The following is a 24,360-nucleotide window of genomic DNA, read 5'->3' on the forward strand; positions in this document are numbered from 1 at the left end:
CCTCATTTGGTTAGACAAATATGCCACAGAGACAACTTACATTAAATTTCAAGACTGTTTCTATTATTTGTAAGATCAACAGTTATAGAAAGAGATATGACACTTTTCTGCAATATGGCTTTTTATTTTACTCTTATTAATTTTTAAAAATTACATTTACTAAAATATTTTATGATGTTCAGGATGTGCTCATAAAATATATGCATTTGCTACTAGACAATCCAAAGAGCTGTAAAATACACATTTTTTGTTTTCAACAAACCAACTTTTGTTGGGAAGATTAGAGGCATACTATATTTGACAAATTTAAAAATGAAATGGTTTTGTTCTCACTAAAAAGGTCACAGTAGCCTAGCCTGATTTTCTTTCTCATCTTAATTTTCTGATTCTATACCATAGGTGATTCGACATAAACTAATAATTAGGCTGTTCGTGTTGAACACCCTCAACTGAAGCTTCAAGTCAAAAGTAGTTTCACCATCAAACTCAGTGGAAAATTATTACCATTTGAACACCAGGAATAGTTTAAAAGCAGTTATTTTTCTCTATACAATAAAATTAGAAACGAATGTTTGCATCAGGAGGTCCATTCCTTGGTCAAGCTAAAACTGCATAATCCTGGTTCAGGTCAGGAAAATGCTCTGTATATTTTAAAATAATTATGTAGATTTTTGTGGTATCAAAAGGTAATTTATAAAACATTGTACAGAAATGGACTGTTTTAAAGACTGACCTTTAAAATATTATACAGGCTGAGTTCTTGTTTATGAAAAGTACATGCCCTATAGATTCTACATCAAGAAGAATGCAGCTTTTAACATCTTTCCTTTTCAGCATTAATTTTAATTATTACCAATGTTTCTGCATTACCAATGTGGCTGACAACAAATCAACCCATAAACTTTTTTTAGATAATCAGGTGTGCTCTAAAACATGCCATGCATATTTTCCTTTCAATGTTCTTTCAAATTCAGGCGTTATAAGAAAACCATCTTATCAACTTATTGAATAAGGAGTCAATTGCCAGATACTTGTTTTAAGTAATTTTTAAACAAATGGTTTATCTCCAGTTTGGCTTCGCCTTGCTGTGGTTTCATTTATGAACAGCAGTGAGATAGCAGACATAAACTCCTCCTTTCCTAGCAGAAATGAAGTGGAATCAAATCAACAAATAAAATTATTTGAGTCAAATCATTGGCCCATATACCAGAAAACTATTTCTACAAACTGATAGCCAGACCCATTCATTCATTCACTTGAATTTATAAGCTGGCCAGTATTCATGCACTCCATTTTTTAACCTAAAATTTCCAAGAGTTAAAAATTGAATTTGCAGCATGTAACATACTGTATGTGCTCTTGCTTGGAATATAGTTCTTCAGTGTTCTATGATATTGTTGCTTTCTTGACTCCCAGGAAAATATGTTGGCTGCAGGGCTATTATTGTCTCATTTTGATTACTGGAACACTGGCATTTACCTCCAGTAAAGTTTGAAGTAACATCTAATTGACTGTGCTTCCCACTAACATATTGTTGGTAGAGGTGGAAATGGTCTTTAATTGATATTTGTTTGATAATATTTTTACTGTTTTCTTTAGTAATAGTTTTGAATGTTCTTTCTGAATGTTTTACCAAGTTTAAAGGAAGATAATTAAGACATATACAATGTATATTGTATACATTGTCAAATATATAATTTGATTTAAAAATATATAAGGTCAGACTGAAAATAAAATATGCTAGCTTCTTCCACTGTGTTGTTTATTCATTTAAAAAAAACTATAGTAATTAATTATTCATTTCCATGTGCAACAGATTTTTATTCCCCAGCTACTAATGCCTACAGAAGCTAATTTTCGAGCTCATGTTTATGAAATTTCGTTATGCCAAGAACAAGAGGTAGTTCTTGAAAACATAACTTGGACAAGAAATAAATCCCTGAACAAATGCAAAATAGTTTCCCACTGAATCATCTGGCAAAAGGGCCCTCAGCACTAAACTTAGGCTGGTAAGCTTGTGAAAAGGACTTAATGCTTCAAGCTATACGAGGATCAACGAAGAACCTTAAAGGCACACATAACATGCTGACAATCACCTACTGCAGTGGTTCTCAACCTGTGGTCCGTGAACCCCTTGGGGGCACAATGTCATCACGGGGGGGGGGGGGGGGGGGGCACAAAAGCTTGAAGAAATGTTATGATTTAAATTTTGAGTTAAATCTTGGGGGTCTGTGGCCATAGTCCCTGGCCACATAAGGTATTTAAGTGAAGAAAAGGTTGAGAACCACCGACCTATCTCATGAACTTTCACACTTTTCCCCTCATTTCATTGGAACCTTTTGGATGAAAATTCCAGCAAATTGTAATATGTAACATAAACAAGAACAGGGTTAATAGATTTTTTTAAAATCTATTTTCTACTCCAACTGATGGCAATTTGTTTAATTGTGCTTCTCCTTGGCGGCTCAATGATTGACAGTCATCCAATAGCGGGAAAGAATTGGCAATGCTATTTGCCCCATGAAAGAGAAAGTTCAGCAAAAGGATTTCAGGCGACACTTTGGCTAGTCTCAAACCCATTTAAATGTCAATTATTTCCATGAAGTGATCTAAACACATTCTTAAAGTTTTTCTCACTAAAAATAGAGGAAAGTGCTGAACTTTGGCTGGAATACACCTCATTTTATATATTTAATATAAATATAAAATAAATATTTTGAGAAATACTTTTTAAACTTACAACAAAATTTAGAGTCATTTTAGTTTTCTCTTTTTACATTTACCACACCCACCCACCCCAAGCAAGATGAAATCTGCCTATCTACAAACACAGATTTTAAACACAAGAGTTACCTGAGACCCTGTAATGTGAAGACAAAGAGACAAAAGGAATTAAAAACAGTCCCCTGAAAGAAGTACAATTAGTTCAGCTCTTACAAACACAAGAGTGGAGAAGAAGCAAGCAAGCTACTGTATTCTAGAATTCACCACCTCTACACTGGTTGCTAAGATATTTTATAGGGACATATAACAGCCTTAGAACATGCTACATGAACACTGATCACTTTTTAAAACCTCAGAGATGCATGTATAAAGTACAAGAGGATGCTATAGGTTACAATTGTGCCAATTATTAAAAGGCATGTCTATCTCCTCTGTGGGTACTGCTTTTACAATGAACTGGTTTGTTTCAATAGAGTCCATTGTTCTTACGAAGCTCTCATCCCAAACTACTCAATAGATTAAAATTATTTTGTAAATCAATATTTGTACAGTATTGTATATACTGCAGGAAGATTCTATGGGCTACATACTGTGTGCAGAAATGCAATGCAGAGTTATCTATGGAAGAAATTGAGCCATTGAGCTAAAATCTTGCTCTTTCTTGAGTGAGAACGTTTCTTGACTATCGCAACTTGTAAAGGTGGGTTATGATGTGACTACGGAATGACCACATGATGGGAATGGGTGAATGAAAATAAGGTGTGCACAGCTCAAAATAGTTGTTCTGAGGAAGAATCTGTCTTTGTGAAGTTATGTATTATATATCATCATAACAACAACAACTATTACTAATACTACATTTATATAGAATGGGGTCAGGGATGAGCTATTTCCCTCACCCTGTTGACTGAAAGAGAAGAATACATCAAAAGGCTGTATAAATAACTTTGTAAGAAAAGAGCAGGGGCAAATCACACAGCTGAACTACGGAGCTAAATACTAATAACTGTTCTGTACGTGGAAGCTAAGATATATATTCTGCTATATCAATATAAAGTTAGGCACAAATTATACGATGGCTTCTTCAGAAGTAAAAGTTAGAACTCAAAGAGTGAAGAAAGGAACAGAAATCAATCTGGGACCAACCTGACATTGGGACCTCTTCAGTGTGCCAAGAAAATCTAGACACAAACAATACTCATAAATGAAGCATTTCTTTTAGGAATAAAAGGATGGGGAATGCTGAATTCTTGAAATTAATAAATTAGTGCAGGGGTGCCCATCTGCCTCACCTTGATTTTCTTTTTTTAGCTGAGAAATACAGCTTTGTGAAACATGACACAAGTCAGTATGTTTTGCTTTGCTTTGTTTACTATATACAACTTTAAAAAAAAAAAAAAACCTGAAAGGCTTATTCATCTTTCTCCAAATCTATGCTAAAAACATCATTCTTTATGAGTGCATTATATTAAAAGGCTGCACGTGGTAAAAAGCAGCTCAGTGATGCCAAAGTGACTAGCAGCCACTGAATGGAAGACATATTGGCAGAATCAGTGGGCCACATCTAACTCCTAGGGCACAATATTGAAGAATTCCATTCAGACTCAAGTGAAGCCCTTCTGCACTTAGATAGCGAGGTAGGAATCTAGTCTCAGCTGTTGTGTACCGTTCTTAGCTGCATCCTCTCTTTTCTTTCATGCATCCAAATCCAACTTCACTTCTATGTGTGACAAGCATAGTGACTTTAGAATAAGCTCCAGATGAGCATATATTTCAAGCTACAGTATTTTAAGTTGAAAACTCAGCTTGTTCAATAAGCAGATGTTTATAGTGGAAAACACTGGCTTGAGGCACCAAGTTTCAGAACTGGCCAGGCTTGGCAGCAAGAGGCCACTGGCCCGATGTGTCTACTATTACATATAAATAGTTGCTATCACACATTTTCATTAAAATACAAGACTCGATGGTATCTTGGGAAATACAGGTATGAAAAATGGATTTGTCCCAAATGCAGCCCTACTACTTGGTTGTCAGCTTTAGACAGTTTTGCATATACGGCAATCTGATTCAATGATTCCTAAATCTAATTTAATGTCCCTTAAAATTAATGAGCACAAATTTGATAAACCCAGTCAAGGAAAGCTGGTCAGCTTAACTCATTATCTTTGCTTTGCCCTTGCTGGCTTTTTCATATCATATAATTATGCAAAAGATACTTTTGTGCTAGGTTGGTTGTTGCTTTTTTTAAGATCCCAAGAAGATAACAATCCAGGTGTACAACCCCCCAAACCTTTTGCCAATCCACTGGTCTATCAGTAACAGGGAAGCAATGTTCTCTGGGTGTCCATATGGTATCAGCAATTGCATTATTGTATTCTACCCATGTGGCTGCAACAAACAAACCAAATTATGTAAATTAGCCCTAAGAGCAAAATTGGCCCAGCATTCACAAAACAATTTATCCTACTGCAACATCTGTTACCGTTCTACAGTGAAGTATTCCTTCCTGGCACCAATGGATATGAAGAACAAAATCTAGTACTTAAAGTGGTCTATCTAGTGTTTACTGTGAGCATGCAACAATAAATCTTACTTCCTAAAGAACCACTTTCAGAGAAGAGAGAGAGAGAGAGAGAGAGAGAGAGAGAGAGAGAGAGGGAGAAAGAAAGAAAGAAAGAAAGAAAGAAAGAAAGAAAGAAAGAAAGAAAGAAAGAAAGAAAGAAAGAAAGAAAGAAAGAAAGAAACTGTACAACATAGTCATAAGTAGGAGAATTACTAGGATTGCATTTCCAATTCAAAATCTTTTGGTGGCAGTTTAAGTCCAAGGGAAGATGTTCCCAGTGGGTCTATCATATTCTGATAACGTACACCACGATGTTTAGCCAAAAATGGCCCCCAATCTGGCTGAGGAGAGCAGACCAACTTGAGCCTCTGTAAGGGAAGGGAGAACCAATTACAAATACAGATCAGGATCAATTGACATTACTCGATGTTAGTCTAGACAACTATATTAAAGTATCTGCGGTACAGAGTTTGCTTAGCTCAAGATCAATAAATAAAAACTCTATTTACTTATGTAGCCTTCACCATCGTCAATTATCTCTCCATTAGAGGCACTAGTGACTAAACTCAAATGCCACGGCAAATGTGATCAATTGTTTAACCAAATCATCTGAGCAGTTGGTTCCTGCATCAAGATAATATGACTCCTACTTAGCAAATTTCTCAAAAAATGCAGTGATGACCAGGAATGTAATAAAAAAAATATTTTAATTATCATACTACAATTTTATTTTTATCTGCAGGCAGGAAACTAGAATATTTCTGCAGAGTTTGAGGCAATGAAAATCTGAATTCTGTTTTCAAAATATAATTTGGTACATGTTATACAGAAAAAAAGGAAACATATTTATGACAGTATTAAAGGGAACAATTATATGTTTACTACCTATTAAAGGCAATTGAGTCTCCATACCAATTATTTTAATTCTTGCTTAATTACCACTTTGCAACTTATGCCTCCCCAATCAATTGTAATAAACTGAGAAGCTCAGGAAATATTCTGCTGAAAATGAAATATGAACAAATTGTTTCAGATGGAGTCAGGGGAATTTTGCCTTATCTTGAACCTCACTGGAAGCCTATTTCTCTAGTAAAAATAAATAAATACAGTACTTTTAAGGGTAGAATGCTATTATGAATCAACTTTGAAAGTTTCTAGAATATCACTCTTATCTTTGATGTTGGGGTAATGTGAGAGCCCCTAAGCAAAATGCACAAACTGTGGTTCTTCCCCATATTTTACCTATGTTCCTTACATTGGAACCATCTGCAGTATGAAATTTTCTGGATATTTCCAAGGATTTCTGACAGGTATATATGTTAGAGCTATGTTTTGAATTCATCTGATCCCAATAGTTATCTCCAGATGCTGCTCATTCATCCAAAGGAAACAATGATCAATAATAACCACAGAGTAAAACTTTCTAAACATGATTTTGGAAACATATGATAGGCCAATCCTATGCTAAATTCTGAAAAAAGGGGAGCAGAATAGAAGGCGTAGGAGTTACCTCAATGAAGTTTCCAGGAGCTAGATGCATTTTTATCACAAACATAACAGGAATCCAAATAACAGAGCAAGCCAACATCAACCATCCTAGTATCATTGACCAGCCTGGATAATGATAGGTGCCATAAGTCATTGGCTCCCATTGATAGAAGCTGAAGGAAAGGATGAACTAGAAGGAAAAAAACCCACATGTGATTATCATCATGATATGAAATGAATGCACACAATTTCTATGAAAGTGTAAACAATTGTGTGTATAGATATACAACTTCATAACAATAAATGACTGTACAGGTATTCCTCAACTTACAACAGTTCATTTAGTGACCATTCATTGCAGCATCCCCATGGTCACATGATCAAAATTCAGATGCTTGGCAACTGATTCATATTTATGATGGTTATAGCATCCCAGGGTCATGTGATCCCCTTTTGCAACTTTATGACAAGCAAAGTCAATGGAAAAACCAGATTCACTTAACAACCATGTTACTAATTTAACAACTTCAGTGATTCACTTAACAAATGGAGCAAGAAAAGTCATAAAATGGGGCAAATTAATAAATTTCTCACTTAGCAACATAAATTTTGGGCTCAATTATTTCTCACTTAGCAACAAAACTTTTGGGCTGAATTTCAGTCGTAAATTGAGGGCTACCTGTATATGATTAGATTTAAGGCAATATCACCTTGTGTAAATATTATATAACTCAATGGAAAAAGTTAAGTGTTTTTGAGGAAATGAAACCACAATATTATATCTACAGTTTAAAACAAGTTATTATGCAGTCTATTGGCAGCATTGCTTAATGTAATTATCTTATTAGTCCACTACATTTACAGTATAAAGAACCACATGTCTGTATGTTGGTGCATAGCTCAATATCCTCTGTTAACTGCATAGGGATGAATAATTTAATGGAGATTTATCAAAGAGAACATATAAAAGTGACCGAGTTTACTTCAGGTTAACATGGATCAATTCAAACTGTAAGATTAATTATTCCAAGGTATCAAATATTAGTTTTATTGAATGCCTCAACCAAAAAGAAAAATGCAAAGGATTTTAATGCATCTTCAGTAACCTCATAATATGAAACATATTTTATTTAATTGCTCCATAGCTAAATTGGATCCATCTTTTCCTGATATGGAACAACAAGAATAATATATTTAGATGAAGATTTAAAAATTGGCTGAAAAGTAAAGAGTTAAAAAAAGGAGCCATTGCTACTCCCCATTCAATTTCTTTTGCTTAAATCCACATTCAATGATTGATGTGTTGTATTTTTTTATTTAAAAAAAAATAGCTAAGGGACAATACAAATAACAGGTGCACATCAATGTTGTATTGCTAAGGAACACAAAGAAAAAATTTGCAAGCATTTTAGAGGTATTTAGAAGAAAGTCTAAGCTGCAGCCAAAGGTTTTCTGTTTGGATCCTGAAATATAAAACAGCTAACCTGTATTACATTACTGCAGAGAGTCGCACCTGATGGGAAAATAACTAGTAATCTGGGACAGGCAGGGGATTTGGACTAAGCTGAAGCTCCTTGACCCACTTGCACCCATGTCAACCTGCAGTGACAGCAAGACAGAAAAGAGCCAGCCATGTCTGGCACCAACAGCTACACTGAATGGCAGAGATACATCTTTGTAGAACTTGGCAGACGACTGCCTATTTTCATTTCCCCCAATGCTGCCACAGGGCAATCTGTTCCTGCTACCACAGTGCCCCTGCTCAGGAATAATAAAAGAGAGAGAGAGATGCATATGTATGTATGATGAAAAGGAAAGAGTTTGCATTTCCTAGATGCTTAATTCCTAGCGTTATTCTGTATTCCCTGCAGAAAACCAAATTCTTAGGTTACGTCAGGGGTAAAATGCTCCCGATTCAGACCGGATCAGGCGATCTGGTAGCAATTGTGGCAGGTGGTTCGGAGAACCTGTAACAATGGCGGCGCGAGGCTCCGCCGACCCGCCCAGGTGTCGTTACTTCCTGGTTTTAACCAGGAAGTAATGTGTTTTTGCCCTCTGCACATGCGTAGGTTTTGCCCGTGTGCAGAGGATCTGCGCACATGTGTGATGTGTGCATGCGGCATGTGCACTTCCAAACCGGTAAGGAAGGTAAGTAGATTTCACCCATGATGTGCTTAACCCTGTTGTGTGACTTTCTAGAGCAGGGGTGTCAAACTCATGTCATCACGGCGATGTCATGTGATGTGCTGGGACTTTTTTCCTCTTCGTTAAACTAGGCGTGGGCGTGGCCAGTGCACGACGCATCCATCCCACAGGCCGGGAGTTTGACAGTCCTGTTCTAGAGCAATCCGTGTAAAAATTATTTACTGCTTTCAAGTCAGCCAAGTTGAATCTGGACTCTATTGCCGCAAAAGCCTGGTCGTTTATACAAATGGTGTTGGTTGCTGATGAAAAAAATGTTTGCTGTAGGCTGTGCACTATTTTTGTTTTCCAGAAGACTCCATTCTTTTAACTAACAGGCATTGCCGTGCTAAAACACAAGGCTTTAATCTTCAGCTGCACTGAAGTTTGGACTTCAGTCACATCTGATAGGATTGAAGCAGGTTCTCAACAGCTGAATGACTTCAATGCATGAATGATAACAACGTCCTTCCAAGTGTTTGCTTTGCCTTCTGAAGGTGTAAAAAAAAAGAGAGATACATTACTATAGAATTTATGGATTTAAGAAAAATGAGTCTTAAATCAGAAAATACCTCATCTAGTTGAGAAATGCAGTTTAAGGACAACCTTTTTTTTTTGTTTCATATTCTATATCCTACTGGATTATAGCTGGGCAGGATCACTGTCAGACATGGATTACCTATCTTTCAAATCTCAATTTTGCATATAGCAATACTTTCGGGGATCTCTAACCACCTAACCTTGAAATCCTAAGCATGTGTGTAGAGTCTAAAGACAATGCTGCTTGGAGCAGAAGAGGAACAAAGAATACAATACAAATAGAAAGCTTGTCCTATGATTTTTTAAAAAAAGTAGCCAAAGTTTCCTTGCCATAATATGACGATTTGAGACTATAGCCAACAATTCAGGCATATGAAACCCCCTTTTTCTTTCTCACTAAATTCTTAGCTGTATTTAGCAACAAAGGGATATGTGTATACTGTGGAAGCCCTTATGACGAAAATACAATAGATGTACTTGTGTACAAAAAATATTTATAAATAAATAAATGCATAAAACTATGCTGACTTTTAAGCAAGGAATGACAACGCAAACCCAAGTCAAAGTAAAATTATTTAAAAGAGAGAGAGAGAGAGAGAGAGAGAGAGAAAGAAATTGAAACAGATTTGCCTTTATTTATTGTATCTCAAATGTGTTTTGTTTTAAGAGTGGAGCTGCTTCAACAGAGTGACACCTAGTGGCGCTGGGAATTAGCTGTTCCTAAATTCTCCTGGATGTCTGTCTGTCTGTCTGTCTGTGCTTTCCTTTGGAATACATTAGCTTTGATCTAAAAAAGGAAAGCCATGTTTACTAGAACAATTTGTCCCAATTGCTCAGCTTCAATGAATGAATTTGAGGAATGGAACAACTGTTGTTCTAAAGAGTAATGAATACTTTGCAAGAGACGGCACTATTCACTCACGAATATGTGTTTTTAAAAAATTGTAATTTTAGTGCTGCATAGAAAGCAGCTTTATGCCATTTCTATTTTTAAAAAAGCATGTAAACATACAGCTTATTTTTGAGAACTTTTCCAATTACCTGCCATAACAATGAGATATAGGTGAATGTTCAGCTGTAGCGCATTCCAAGCATAATAATGGTTTGGAATAGACTAAAGAGTGATTATACTGTATATGTTTTGCAACTAATGACATCATTCTGAAACAACATATGCAGTAATCTTTGGTTTCTTTTAACCATGGTTTTACTAAATGAGCCATATGGCTTGACATATAGTGCTAAGCAATAATGGACTGATTCACCGAAACCATATCACATTATGGCTTATTGTTAAGCATAGACTGGAGCAATGTTTTCATGTACTAGATTTGTACTAATTATTTCTGGGCAATTTGATTTTGTCAAGACAATTTAGAAAGAGCATCTGAGCAACATTCTGTGGTGTCAATATAAGCCTGAGGTCAACTGCACAATCTTAGTCTTCTGTATCCAAACCTAATGACTATTATATGGGAAAATACCCCCGCCCAAATGATCTGGGCATACATATTCCTGCAATCTCACCATTAAGCGGTTTCCACATGGCTATTTAAAAGAAAGACATAAAAGCATCCATTAATTGGAAGTGTACTATGAAACATGCAAGATTTCCCGAATGACACCAGAGAAATTTACTATAGAAAGCAAATATTTCTAAATGTAGGAAATTGCAATGAGAAGAGTATTTTATTGTGAGTATAGACACATATGCACACACCCACACACACTTTAGAGGTTTGTTTAATTCATATTTATGCAAAATATAATATAATAGACCCATGGGGGAGAATTCTGGTTACAGTTCACTAAAATTTCTTTTGCTTGGATGCCAAAGATAATAATAGAAGATGCTATGCAGACACACAGTACTTCATTTCAGCACATTTCAATAGGGCTTTTAATGGAGAGTTTTTGGCATCTAATTAACCTCCACCAGCATAGTGCTAGATAAGAATTGAATAGATTATTTATGCATATCAAGTATGAGAACATGGAAGCCAAGGATCAACATTAAAAGGAAAAATAACATCCAGTGAAGAATGTTCATGCTGAGGTGTATTCCGGTACTTGAAATTTACATAAATGTAATTCTAGTGTTTAAATTCACCTTAGAACTCTATATTTTAGCTTCATGATTTTTGCTTCTATAAAAACCAAATTTAACCTAATGTATGTTTTGGCCATTAATAGCAACCAATAGTGAAAAGCTGCCCAGACCACCTATAGAGGTTTTTTTTTAATCTTTTGATGGCATATAAATACTGGAAATAAATAAACAAGACAATTTCCCCTTTTAATCCCCACTCCTTGAGTTCTTACTGTTAAAATAGTTGGGGTCACAAAAGCCCAACAGACTCTCCAGAATTTATTTGGCTGGAATCCAATCATCATTTCAATGTCTTCACAAAATCTTTGCAAGCCTGTAAAATAAACACATGTAAATCCAAATGCAAAAGAGACTGAGATACAATTAAGATCTCTGGTGATCCCCCTTGTGTCTAATTAAAGAAAGAACAGGCACACTGATTTGTCAGTCTAGCTCTTCAAGACATATATTAATCATATTTTATAATATGGATTGCTCATATGAGAAACCATACTAATAGGTGAATTACAAAGTTACATTTTATATAAACATTAATGTAATATATTGCAACATACAGAATAAAATGAACACAACCTGTGGTCCATAGCAACATGTACTTAAGATTCTTATTTTTATTCTGAAGCAATTTTTTAAACGGATGAAGATATACGAACATTTAGAAACTGAGTTGAGGTTCTCAGTTTCAGAATTCTGAAATTGCTTTCTTGAAAGCAAATTGAGCCGTATTTTGGAAAATATGATTCTTTTCTATTTGATTTAGTAAAATCTGAATAATGTTCACAGCTAATATTTATTTTCATCACTGGTTGTTTTTTTTAAAAAAAAAATTAATCCCCTTAGATAAACAAAAACCTTTCATTTTTTTATTGGGTTCTGTTATTTTAGAGATATAATAAAAAAAGATATAATAAAAAGATATAATAAAAAAACTATGTGTTCTAATCTCAAATCAAGAATAAAAATTAGGAGGGTGGGATTTAAGAATATTTTGGATATAAAGCTTTGGATTCTCCAATAAGGAAAAGAAATCAAGGCCTGAAATTTAACTTTGAAATTGTTCAACAGTAATACAATATTATTGTAAATGTAACATAAAATACCGCAAAGAAATCCAGATAGTTTTCCATTAGCAACAGAATTGTTTCTTTTGATAGCAGTAATGTAGACAGGGCCATCGTTTCCACATTATTTCAGTCCATTACATCTTTTGATTGCTAGGCCTTTGCAAGACTTTCACATTATCTAGTTTGTTGCACCAGTTTTATGCACACAGCAGGTATATTTTTGCCTTAATGAAAAAGGGACTAATATTGAACTGGTGCAGCTTCCATTTCAGTCTTGCAATTCAGCAACAGAACTCTATTCTGTACCAACCAGAGGTGGGTGGATTGTGTGACTTTATTTTCTTTGACTTGTTCACCGCCATTCTTCACATCTATTTATCACTAAGTAAGCTCAGTAACAAATGCTTTCTAATAGGAACCCACATAACACTGAATCACTGCAACAGACATTAATTATTCACTCCCAAAGTACAAAACATCCCACCTCGAAAACAAAAACAAAAACGTGTGACTTTTCTTCTAGAGAGAGTGACAGAACAAGGCTGACTCGGCTGCTCTAAATATGTTTCAGATATTACTCCAGCATGAAATTTCAACCTTTCAAGCTATACACCACCTTCTGTTACCACAGCAGCAATCTATCATAGTAGGTGGAAAATTTATAATGTAAAGGAAGATGTACCACAGAAAGAAAGAAAGAAAGAAAGAAAGAAAGAAAGAAAGAAAGAAAGAAAGAAAGAAAGAAAGAAAGAAAGAAAGAAAGAAAGAAAGAAAGAAAGAAAGAGGGAGGTGGGAGGGAGGGAGGGAGGAAAGAAAGGGAGGGAGGGAGGGAGGGAAAGAAAGAAAGAAAGAGGGAGGGAGGGAGGAAGGAAGGAAGGAAGGAAGGAAGGAAGGAAGGAAGGAAGGAAGGAAGGAAGGAAAGTGTTTGTGCATCAATGTGTGTGCATGTACACATGCATATTTCTTATCACTAAACAATGTAGTAACCATTAATATGATTCCCCTTTTAGATGAAGGTAATGTTCTTCATTCAATGATAATGTCTAAGACATTCTGCTCAGGGCTTTAGTACAGAATACCAAAAGCCAAACAGATTCCGAGTAACAAATGCCAATCCTTTTTCCAATAGTAACATGACAACAATAATAGAATGTTTAATAATCATTTCCCTTTTTTGAGGATTCTAAAAGCTTGCTACCTAATGAGCTTACTGTATGGATTCTCCTAGATTAAAACCTAAACTAAAGCATTTGCCAGAAGGAATTCAAGGACAAAGCCCTTGATAAAATAGATATCAGAAAAGCAATCGGTATGAAAAAAAAAACAAAATAAGGCAACTACAAACTATAAAACTAAAGCCCCCCCCCCTTTTTTTTTTTTGGCATACTCAAGATTCATATATCTCTTTTTACCATCTATGTATTCTAATGAGAGCCCTTTGTTTTACAGCAGCAGGAATGTCTCAAACCTATGCATTGTTAGTGGACAGGTTAGCTCAGGGGTGTCAAACTGGTGGCCTGCAGGCCGGATGCGTCACACGCAGGCCACGCTAACCCTAGTTCCTCGAATGGGAAAACGTTGTGAAAAGTCACATGGTGGCAATGTGACATGGCAAATTTGACACCTGTGGGTTATTGTTAGCAGATAAATTGACTCATTATTAGCAGATAAGTCTGCTCAGGAACTTTGCTTCTAGAGTTGTCTGATCTAGATCTAATTCATCTCCCAATTATCTCATTTCTCCATAAAGAAGTGAGCTTCTTCCCCCAGGCATGAAGAGCTGGAAAAGCCTTTGAATCTCTCTGCATTGGCAGCATTTTGGCTTGAGCTGTTGAAGTTCCTCCCTCTTCCTTCTCTAGTTCAGGGAGGATGGAGAAAAAGAGGAAGGTTGGAATATCCACAGTCTGAATGGAACAACCAAATGCTTTTGGAATCTTGTTGTTGTTGTTCAGTCAGTAAGTCATGCCTGTGTCTTTGCGACCCAATGGGTCATAGGATGCTAGGACCCCTAGTATTCTATGTCCCCCATTGTCTCCCAGAATTTGCCCAAATTTATGTTCATTTCATTGATGACACTATCTAACCATCGCGTTCTCTGCCATCCCCTTCTCCTTTTGACAAGCTTTCCCAATATCACAGTCTTTGGCAATGAGTCCTCTCTTCTCATTATATGGCCAAAGTATTTGAGCTTCAGTATCTGCCCTTCCAAAGAATAGTCAGGGTTGATTTCCACATTGACTGATGAGATCTCCTTGCAGTCCAAGAGACTCTCAAGAGCCTTCTCCAACACCACAATTTGAGACATCATTTTTCATATTTGCATCATCAGAAATGGAGAAGTATCAGTGGTCATATTTTAAAGTCCTAAAAAACTCACATAAAATTATTTTAGTTGTCTTTTCTAACAACCTGGATTGTTGCAAGTACAATAAATCTTCACAAACCTGTTTAGGGGACCCTGGATACAATATACTTTTTTTGTTGTTCAGATTTTGCTGATATTTCATAGATACTGTCTGTTAATTAATTACAGAATTTGTGGATTAAATCAAGATTTTACTGCAAATGGTGCATTTACAGCCGTTATGTAATTATGCAAACGATGTAAATTCAGATTTAACCAATATTCAAATTCAATAGACATCGTCCCTCCAACAGCCCATTAAAGTTTTACTGTTTATATAGCTTTTGGCATATAATTATGCCAGAAGTCCATCTATTCACTCTTTCTTCTAATGAATTAAAAAATAAAATGTCCAAGCTCAGTGTGCTAATGCTTATATAAAAAGTAACCCTGCTAATGACAAGGTATTTAACACCATTTTCAGAAATAGCACCAAATGTGGTACCGTATTTTCCGGTGTATAAGACGACTTTTTAACACATGAAAATCTTCTCAAAAGTCGGGGGTCGTCTTATACGCCGGGTGTCGTTCTCCTGTAACCAGGCAGACCAGCCTGAAAGGCTCTGACGAGCCTTAAATGGCTCTGGCGATCCAAGCTCTGACGATCTGCTAATCAGGCAACTCAGCTGGGATCGCCAGAGCCATGAAGAAGGGAAAAACTTTTCCCCCTCCAGCTTGCTTACCTTAGCTCAGTGGTTGGGGGTCAAACAACCCTTTCACAGGGGTTTTGCAGGTGGTGCAATACAGAAAAATGAGTGCAGCCCTTGCCATCCGGAATGAATGGTGCTGTTGTGGCGGTGGGGGAAGGGGCAGCAGAAGCGGGAAGAAGCGGCGTTTGCAATGGCTGGAAGCTGTGAGAGTGAAGCACTACTTTCATTTGTATGGCAACAGCATTCTGCCTTGGTATATTTGTGCCAGCCAGTGGTGCAAGGCAGCCCTCCTCTCCTGCTGCCTGGGACTCAGAGTGGTAAATGGCGTCTGATCCGGAGAGCAGCTGGATTTTGCTCTCTAATCCGGATGCCAGATCGGCCCCCTGCAAACTCTTGTCTCTCGAGGAGCGCTCCCTGAAGCGGGGCTGGAAACTTTGGTTGGGCTGCTTGAGAGAGGAGAGCTTGCAGGGGGGCGATCTGGTATCTGCAATGGAGAGCAAAATCTGGCTTTTTCTCTCCGCTGTAAGAGCGGCATCAGGATTCCGCCTTGGTATATTTGCGGCACAAGGCAGCCCTCATCTCCTGATGCTTGGGATTTGGAGCAGTAAATGGTGACTGGTCCAGGGAGCAGCTGGATTTTGCTCTCCATTGCGGACGCCAGATCAGCCCCCTGCAAGCTCTCGTCTCTCGAGGAGCCCGCCAAAGTTTCCAGTGCCACTTAAGGGAGCGCTCCTCGAAAGATGAGATCTTGCAGGGGGCTGATCTGGCATACGCAATGGAGAGTCACCAATCCAGACCAGTCCAACTTCGTCTTTATCTGGCTTCCCAACGTGAAAAATCCAGCAAAGAACGAGCACTGTTCCTCCATGCCGCACCACCATGATGTCACCCTGGAAGTCCTATGTAACAACTATTATTATTATCATTGCTGTTTTATAAAAATGAATTATACCCAGAAGCCACACTGTTCATGAATTGATATTGATGTATTTTTAAAAATAAAAATCCAATAAAACTTTAAAGAAAAACTGATTCCTTTCCCTTGCTTCCTGACTTTTCTAATTTAAAAACCTAATTTAAAAACTGAAGAGAAATGAAATTTATCATAAAAACCCTTGCCAGATACAATCACAATATGCCCATTTGTTTTAAATGCTCAAAGAAAGGTGTTACCTAAATGTTAAAGAAGTTCATTCTCTATGTTAAAATGTACAGCATATCAAATTGAAAGAAGTATGTGGGGAAAAAGAGAAAGAGACAAAATCCAAAACAAATTAGAACAAAGGTGTAAATGGCATTTGCCAAGAACTGAGATGCTTTTACAAGGGGTTAGTCTGGAGGATATCACTTTGGAATTTTGTTAATGTGCTACTGAAAAGAGAATCACTGTAAAATCAAATCCTGTTCAATTGAGCAGAGTGAGGAGTTAAAAAAAATAAACTTTGTAGCATAGGACCTACCAGCAATACAGGTAGTCCTCGACTTAAAACACTTCATTTAGCGACCATTTAGTGGCTCTGAAGTGACTTATGACCATTTTTCACACAACCGTTGCAGCATCCCTATGGTCACATGATCAGCATTCAGATGCTTGGCAACTGGTTCATATTTATGACGGTTGCAGTGTCCCGGGGTCATGTGATCAGCTTCTGAGACCTTCTGACAAGCAAAGTCAATGGGGAAACCAGATTCACTTAACAACCCTGTTATTAACTTAACAAAAGCAGTGACTCACTCAACAGCTTTGGCAAGAAAAGTCGTAAAATCAGGCAAAATCACTTAACAAGTGTTTCACTTAGCAATATAAATTTTGGGCTCAGTTGTGGTCATAACTCAAGGACTACCTGTACTTTCAACCCTGACTGAGAAAATACCAAAATGGGAGTACAATGTTATCATTGTTGCTATTACTGCTATTATCATTTTCATCCTATACAACTCTTTTCTGAGATTAGTTCTCTACAAGGTAGAGCTGATGTAAACTATGCCTGGATCCAAAGGCACTCTCAGACTATATCGTTTGGGGGGCAATGCAGTAGATTTCATCTCATCTTTCAGATCATAACCTCTACAATGACAACCTCCATCTTATTTGGATTTAGATTTTGCACACCTGCAAACAGACGTTTAGGGAGATACGGCAAGACCAGCGATGTGGAGAAAGTCATGTGGGTGTCAGTATATTTATAATGCTTTACACTGGACTATGTATCAGAATAGTTGCTATCTCACCCTTCTTCACTATCATTTTGTTTACTGCTATCAACATAATATTACATATTATTGAGAAAAATGATTGATGTTTCAGAGAAGCGACAGAGGTTTTAAAGGCGACTGCAAGCTGTGATGCAGTCATTCTTCCCAATTTCACCTTCAGTTAAAGTGAAATTGCAGATATTTATTTTAGAAACCAACATAAACTTTTAGAATGGGGATGAACAACAACAACAAAAAAAAACATGGGTACATAGAATTAAGGGTGCTTCACTCAAATCCCTTTTAAGATTCCTTAAAAACTAGTACAACATGCAGATTGATGTTATGTAACTCGGTTCTGTGAGTTTTGCATTAATATGCATTATTGTTTAAATTCACTTGTGCCGTACTACATGATTTTTTGATTTTTTTTTTTCAACACTGAATTTCTACATTTTTATCCTTACATTTTGCTTGTCCCCTTAGGTGGACTTGTTCCAGAAGCTTTGTTTTATAAATCAGCAAATCAATCAGTTGTTGAGAACAACGAGCATGAAGGGATAATAAGAGCCCGTGTGATCATAACAACTGACATTTCATTTGATATCATCTGTACCTCTGTTAAGAATAACCCTATTCTGTCAGGTAGAATTTGTGTACTTCTGCCACTCTGTGGTCAAAACCAGAATAGCATAAAAGTTTTGTTAGTTATGGAGAATAACTCAAAACACATTTTTTTAAAGCTTTATCTGTTTCAATGCGCTGCCTTCTATTAAATTGTAAACAAATTTTATTGTAATGAACTGTTTAGCCATTGTTGTACAAGTTTTTTCATGAACCAAACTGAAAAAACTAACAACAAGAAGTATTATTTTCTGCCATATGGGGCTTCCCAGAAGCAACTAAAGAATTAAATAGGATTTCCCTTCAGATATATTGAACTTTAAGTTCCATAATTTCAAGACAGCATTGTTCTAACTGGCTAGAAATTAAAATAGCATTATAATGTAATCTAAAATATCCAAAGGGCTTTATGTCAGAAAATATTACTCCTTAATCAAAGACACCAATACTCTTATGTTCACAATTAAAATACAAATCAATACCCCTAAAAGATGTAGGAAGTTAGCACCCACTCCTCTCCTAGAAAATGAAATATTTTAGGAAATATTAAAAGGGCAGAATATTTCCCCAAAAAGGGAGGCAGAAACTCAGCCCCCCCCCCCACCTTTGTTAATGGCCATTAAGGCCTGACCCAGTCCATTCTACATAACAAAGATAGGATTAGTCCTCTACCCATCTAGCAACAGAAACTCACCACATGGTACCTGGGAAGATTACATCACCCAGCAAACCTACAAAGTTAACTAAGACCCCCCACCCCCTGGGAGTCTGACAGCCAATGGGATACATTTCTTGTACAGGAACAGGAAACTCTAAGGTAGGGCCCAATAGAGGGCATAAAACCAAGGCACTCCCAGCATCTCTTCCCTTTTCTGCTCAGGAACTCAAGCCATGTGATCCTCTCCATCTTTAAACCATCTTCCCAAACAGTCTCCATGTTTCCAGTGTCTTTTTCCCCACTTAGAACTGAACCCAGAAGGATATTTCTTCAAACAAAGGAATACATGCTTAATAATTTTATTATTAAATTATTATAATCTTTATAATCTGGTGGGCAACAGAGCCTGGTGGCGCGGCAGACTAAAGCACTGTTATTAACAGTTATTAACATCAGCTGCCTGCAATTACTGCAAGTTCAAATCTCACCAGGCTCAAGATTGACTCAGCCTTCCATCCTTTCTAAGGTAGGTAAAATGAGGACCCAGATTATGGGGGCAATAACCTGACTTTGTATAAAAATATACAAAAGTATGAAGGCTATTGCTTAACGCATTGTAAGCCGCCCTGAGTCTCCGGAGAAGGGCGGCATATAAATTAAATTTAAAAAAAAATATTGTATCCTGTTTTTCATCAAGGAATTTAAGGTAGTATACATAACACACACTCTTCTCCTAGTTTTTCTCCACAACACAGAGAGTAAGCAGAGCTTGTTCAGGATATCCCAGAATCTTCCAATAGCTGAGCATAAGGTTGAACCTTAATCTCCCAAATACTAATCTAACAACAAAACCCCAAATGGCTGAGTGATTATAAGCACTATGGGAGGCACCACATACAAGTATGTTTTTCTGCATTAGATACTACAAGGACGTGGATGGTCAGTCAAGAGACCATATCCAAAACTGAAAAGTTATTTAATCCCAAACTTCCTACAGTCCTAATTAAGAAACATAATGGTAAACTGGTTTTATAAGACATTATAGATGTAGTGGGTATAACTGAAACGTGGTAGTCAAATTACAAGGAATATGGTTGTTTCTGATTGTTCCCAAACTCTATAGGAAACACAGGGAATACCCCAGGGATGCTATTCAGCAGGTTCTGACAGGTTCTGGAGAACCGGCAGCGGAATTTTGAGTAGTTCGGAGAACCAACAAATACCACCTCTGGCTAGCCCCAGAGTGGGGTGGGAATGGAGATTTTGCAATATCCTTCCCCCAGGAGTGGGGAGAGAATGAGGATTTTGCAGTATCCTTCCCCTGGAGTGGAGTGGGAATGGAGACTTTGCAGTATCCTTCCCCTGCCACGCCCACCCTGCCACGCCCACCAAGCCATGCCCACCAAGCCATACCTCACCATGCCCACCAAGCCACGTCCATAGTAAAAAAAAATTGAATTCCATGACTGGCACACCCTATGGAAGAGGCATGGCCTTGTATGTAAAAGAGAGCATTGAATCAAATGATCTTCACATCCCCAAAGGGATGAATGTGCCTTCAAGCTATGATCAAGGAAAAATTCTTAGATACTATAAATGACTGTCTGCTAGAGCAGATAGTCATGGAACTGACCTAAAGGAAGGGGCAATGCTGAACCTACCTACCTGAAGTAGTGCTCAGGATTTCATGAGTGATATGTAGTTGAACGAATTTGGTATAGTTACCGTAATGCTATAAAACTGAACATTGAAAAAAGCCATAGCCTAGTTAGCAAATCCAATACATTCATATTTGACTTCAGAAATATGAACATTTATATCTAATATTACATATCTTGACTGTAGCAAGAATTGTATATGCGCAGCAGTGGAAGAATGAAAATACCCCTTTGGAGGATGAGGCAATAAGGAAGATACTAGACTGTGTGGAAATGGACAGACTAACACTAAAAATAAAAGATGAAGGAGATACAGAATACCATTCAACATGGAATAGATCCTATCAATGGTTAGAAACACGAGGTAGAAGTTGGAATGTGAAAGAATCAGGTTAGGTGGACATGGAAAGAGATATTATTTTTAATATCGATATAAGAATGTAAGTATTAGAATGATAGATAAGTTGACATACTAGAATATGATGGTCAGAAACTATTGTACAACACTAGCACTGTTTAAAATACTGTATATGTTATTCTAGGGATGCAGTGGCCCAGTGGCTAAGATGCTCAACTTGTCGATCAAAAGATCGGCAGTTCAGCGGTTCGAATCCCTAGTGCTGCCTAACGGGGTGAGCTCCCGTTACTTGTCCCAGCTTCTGCCAACCTAGCAGTTCGAAAGCATGTAAAAAATGCAAGTAGAAAAATAGGGACCACCTTTGGTGGGAAGGTAACAGCATTCTGTGCACCTTTGGCATTTAGTCATGCCGGCCACATGACCACAGAGACATCTTCAGACAGCGCTGGCTCTTTGGCTTTGAAACGGAGATGAGCACCACCCTCTAGAGTCGGGAACGACTAGCACATATGTGCGAGGCGAACCTTTACCTTTATATGTTATTCCGTTTTTTACTTTTCTTTTATGGTAAGTGGAATGCCAGGACAATTACACTGTATTCAATATATTCATATGTAAACAATAAAAATATATCTTTAAAAAAAGAAATATGAACATCTCAAAATTAAGAAGACTAATGAAAAAAGAAACTCAGGAAAAAAGATCAAAAGAGCAGGTATCCCCCAGAAAGCTTGATAGTTGTTTAAAACTACAGTAAGGGAGAAACAAAGGCACAGATTATTCCTAAAATTAGGAAAATGCCCCAAAGTCCAAGAAAAGGTCTGCATGGTTCGTTGACCTAGTAAAGGAGGCTATGGGTGCCAAAGAAAGTATTGATTGAAAGTGGAAGTCCTGTCTTAATCAAGAAAACGAGAAACAACATTAAGTCTGGCTGAAGAAATGCAAAGAGACAACGAGGGAGGCAAAAAGAAAATTTGATAGGCATGATGCCAAAGCTGTGGAAACACATAACAAAAAATTCTTCAAATATATTACAAACAGGAAACCAGCCAGGGGAACCACTGGTCCCTTGAACCTGTGGTTTCCAACCATTCCGGCTCTGCAGACCGACAATAGTGGTGGCAGTGCTTGGTGGCAGTGGTGGAGGAGGGAATGGTTTTGTGCATTCAACCACTTGCGCAGCCCAGTTCCCAACGAGCCACGGCTCAGTACCTGTCCACAGCCCAGGGGCTGGGGACCCATGCCTTGAACAATGAAGGAATCAAGTGTGCTAAGGAAATTGCAAAGAAGCTGAATGAATGCTTCGCTTTTGCCTTCCTGGGAGCAAAATTGGGTGAGATTCTCAGGAAGAGCATCAGATGAACTGAGCTATATTATAATGGGAACAAGAAAAGAAGTGCTAGACTGAACATCAACATGTAATGTTGACAGCATCTATTCATGCTGGTTAAAAACCAAGTCCATAAACTTTCTAACTAAAATATGCAACTTGTCTCTGCACACAGCCTCTGAAGGGGAGAAATGGAAGAGGGTCAATGTAACTCCGACTTTTAAAGGTTGGATCAATTCATGGAAATCACTGAGATTATTGGCTATTAGGCTTGATGTCAGTGTGAGTATCTCTAAAGGCCATCTGCTGGAAGATTAGGGGGGGCTCCTTGTGCAATTGTTTGGCCACTATAAGAACAGTCTGTGAGCAAGATGAACCCATGTTCTTATGTTCTTAACCTAGTTAGCTTTGGAGGTTGCCACAAGTTGAGACTGCTAAAGCAACTTTTTATATTCCAAGTCATAAAGATAATCAAGGAAAGGGAAAGAGGAAAGATCAAATAGAACATTACAAACTTTCTATCTAACTGAATCTGTATGAGAGGGTCAGACGGAATAAGTGAAAAGTAATGTTTGAAAAGGGTATCAAAGCAAAAGAAATGTATACTCTTTAGATTAAAGGGACAATTAAAAAATTGAGAAAAAGACAGAGGATAAAGACTGAACTAGAAAAATTTTGAGGGTGTGGAATTATGCTGATATTTCTCAATTTCTATATCTCAATTTCTGTATCTCTATTTCTTTGCGAATCTTGAAATAGTGTTGCACAGAGCCTGATAATTTCTCAGCGAAAGAGAGAAAAATAAGGTGTTCCTGACCATTTAACTCTTTCCTATATTTTAGGTTTGATGTATCAGTTTAACATACAAGTAAATCACTTTTCCCATAGATAACATACTCCCAATAATCATAGGGCAGTGCCTGGGGATAAGAGAAGCAAAGAGTAACTACTTGAGATTCTGTACAAGAAGAAAGAAGAAAATCCAGTTTTTATCCACTCTAAGGACGAACATAACTTGTAAGGATACTCTTTTATGAGAGAGCTTTCTTCTTCCAAGTAAGTCTGGAATGTGTTTCTATTACAATAAAGTAGCACATACAAATTTTACAAGGAGGTCCTAAAGTTGAAATGTCGTACAATATTTCTAATGAGTATTCAATTCATTTATAATCATTCAATTTAGAAGATGTAAAGAGATCTGCCTGTCATTTAAATGTTTCCTTCTTGAGGCATACAGCAGTATGTCTCAATCACCCATTTTATAAACAACATCTGGAGCAGTGTTTCAAAATATTGCTATACTTCAAAGCTACATGAGGATGGAGAAAGCGCTTTGCTTCAAATCTATACACAATATAATCCCAGTAGGAATATTTCCAACTTCAGAATCCGAGATGTGTCTGCAGTTTATTTATTTATAAATCCTTCTCTTGACTGAAGATACATATGTCTTCCTTTGGTTCCCATGGAAACAGGGTATGAGCATCATTTGGCTTTGAAAGGTCTTGTGAATAGTTATTTTTGGGCTAATCTACAGTATTGGCAATTTTGTAGAAGGTGAAATCTTCTCACAAGTGATATAGGCTTATTTAGACAGATTTCTCATTCCTTCTGGTAAAGTCTGGAATCTTTCAAACCATCATGATTTTTGGGTTGCATAGATGTAACAAAGAAAACTCTAACTATTTAAATAAGGGCCTTCTCACTTCTGTTTAGGGAAAAGTACCTCATTCATTCATCATCTCCTATAATGGCAAAAGGTGGGCCAATATAGTAAAGAATGTTTTTATAACAAAGTGTTCTTGGGATCAA

The 24,360-nt window shown here is 37.1% G+C and overlaps 1 protein-coding gene across 1 annotated transcript in view; it reads right to left on the reverse strand.

Moving 5' to 3' along the window:
• Positions 1–5,499: 5,499 nt before the first annotated feature.
• Positions 5,500–24,360, reverse strand: part of SLC6A5 (solute carrier family 6 member 5) — an 80,470-nt gene continuing 61,609 nt past the window's right edge. The window contains exons 15-17 of the mRNA XM_070935341.1: positions 11,819–11,919; positions 6,798–6,965; positions 5,500–5,655 (exon numbers count right to left, since the gene is read on the reverse strand). Coding sequence (XP_070791442.1) covers positions 5,500–5,655; positions 6,798–6,965; positions 11,819–11,919 — 425 coding nt within the window. The remainder of the gene's footprint in view (positions 5,656–6,797; positions 6,966–11,818; positions 11,920–24,360) is intronic.

The sequence above is a fragment of the Pituophis catenifer genome, unplaced genomic scaffold (assembly GCF_029215685.1).
Source record: "Pituophis catenifer annectens isolate HBS135680 unplaced genomic scaffold, rPitCat1.0.hap2 SCAF_1, whole genome shotgun sequence".
NCBI classification, from domain to species: domain Eukaryota; kingdom Metazoa; phylum Chordata; class Lepidosauria; order Squamata; family Colubridae; genus Pituophis; species Pituophis catenifer.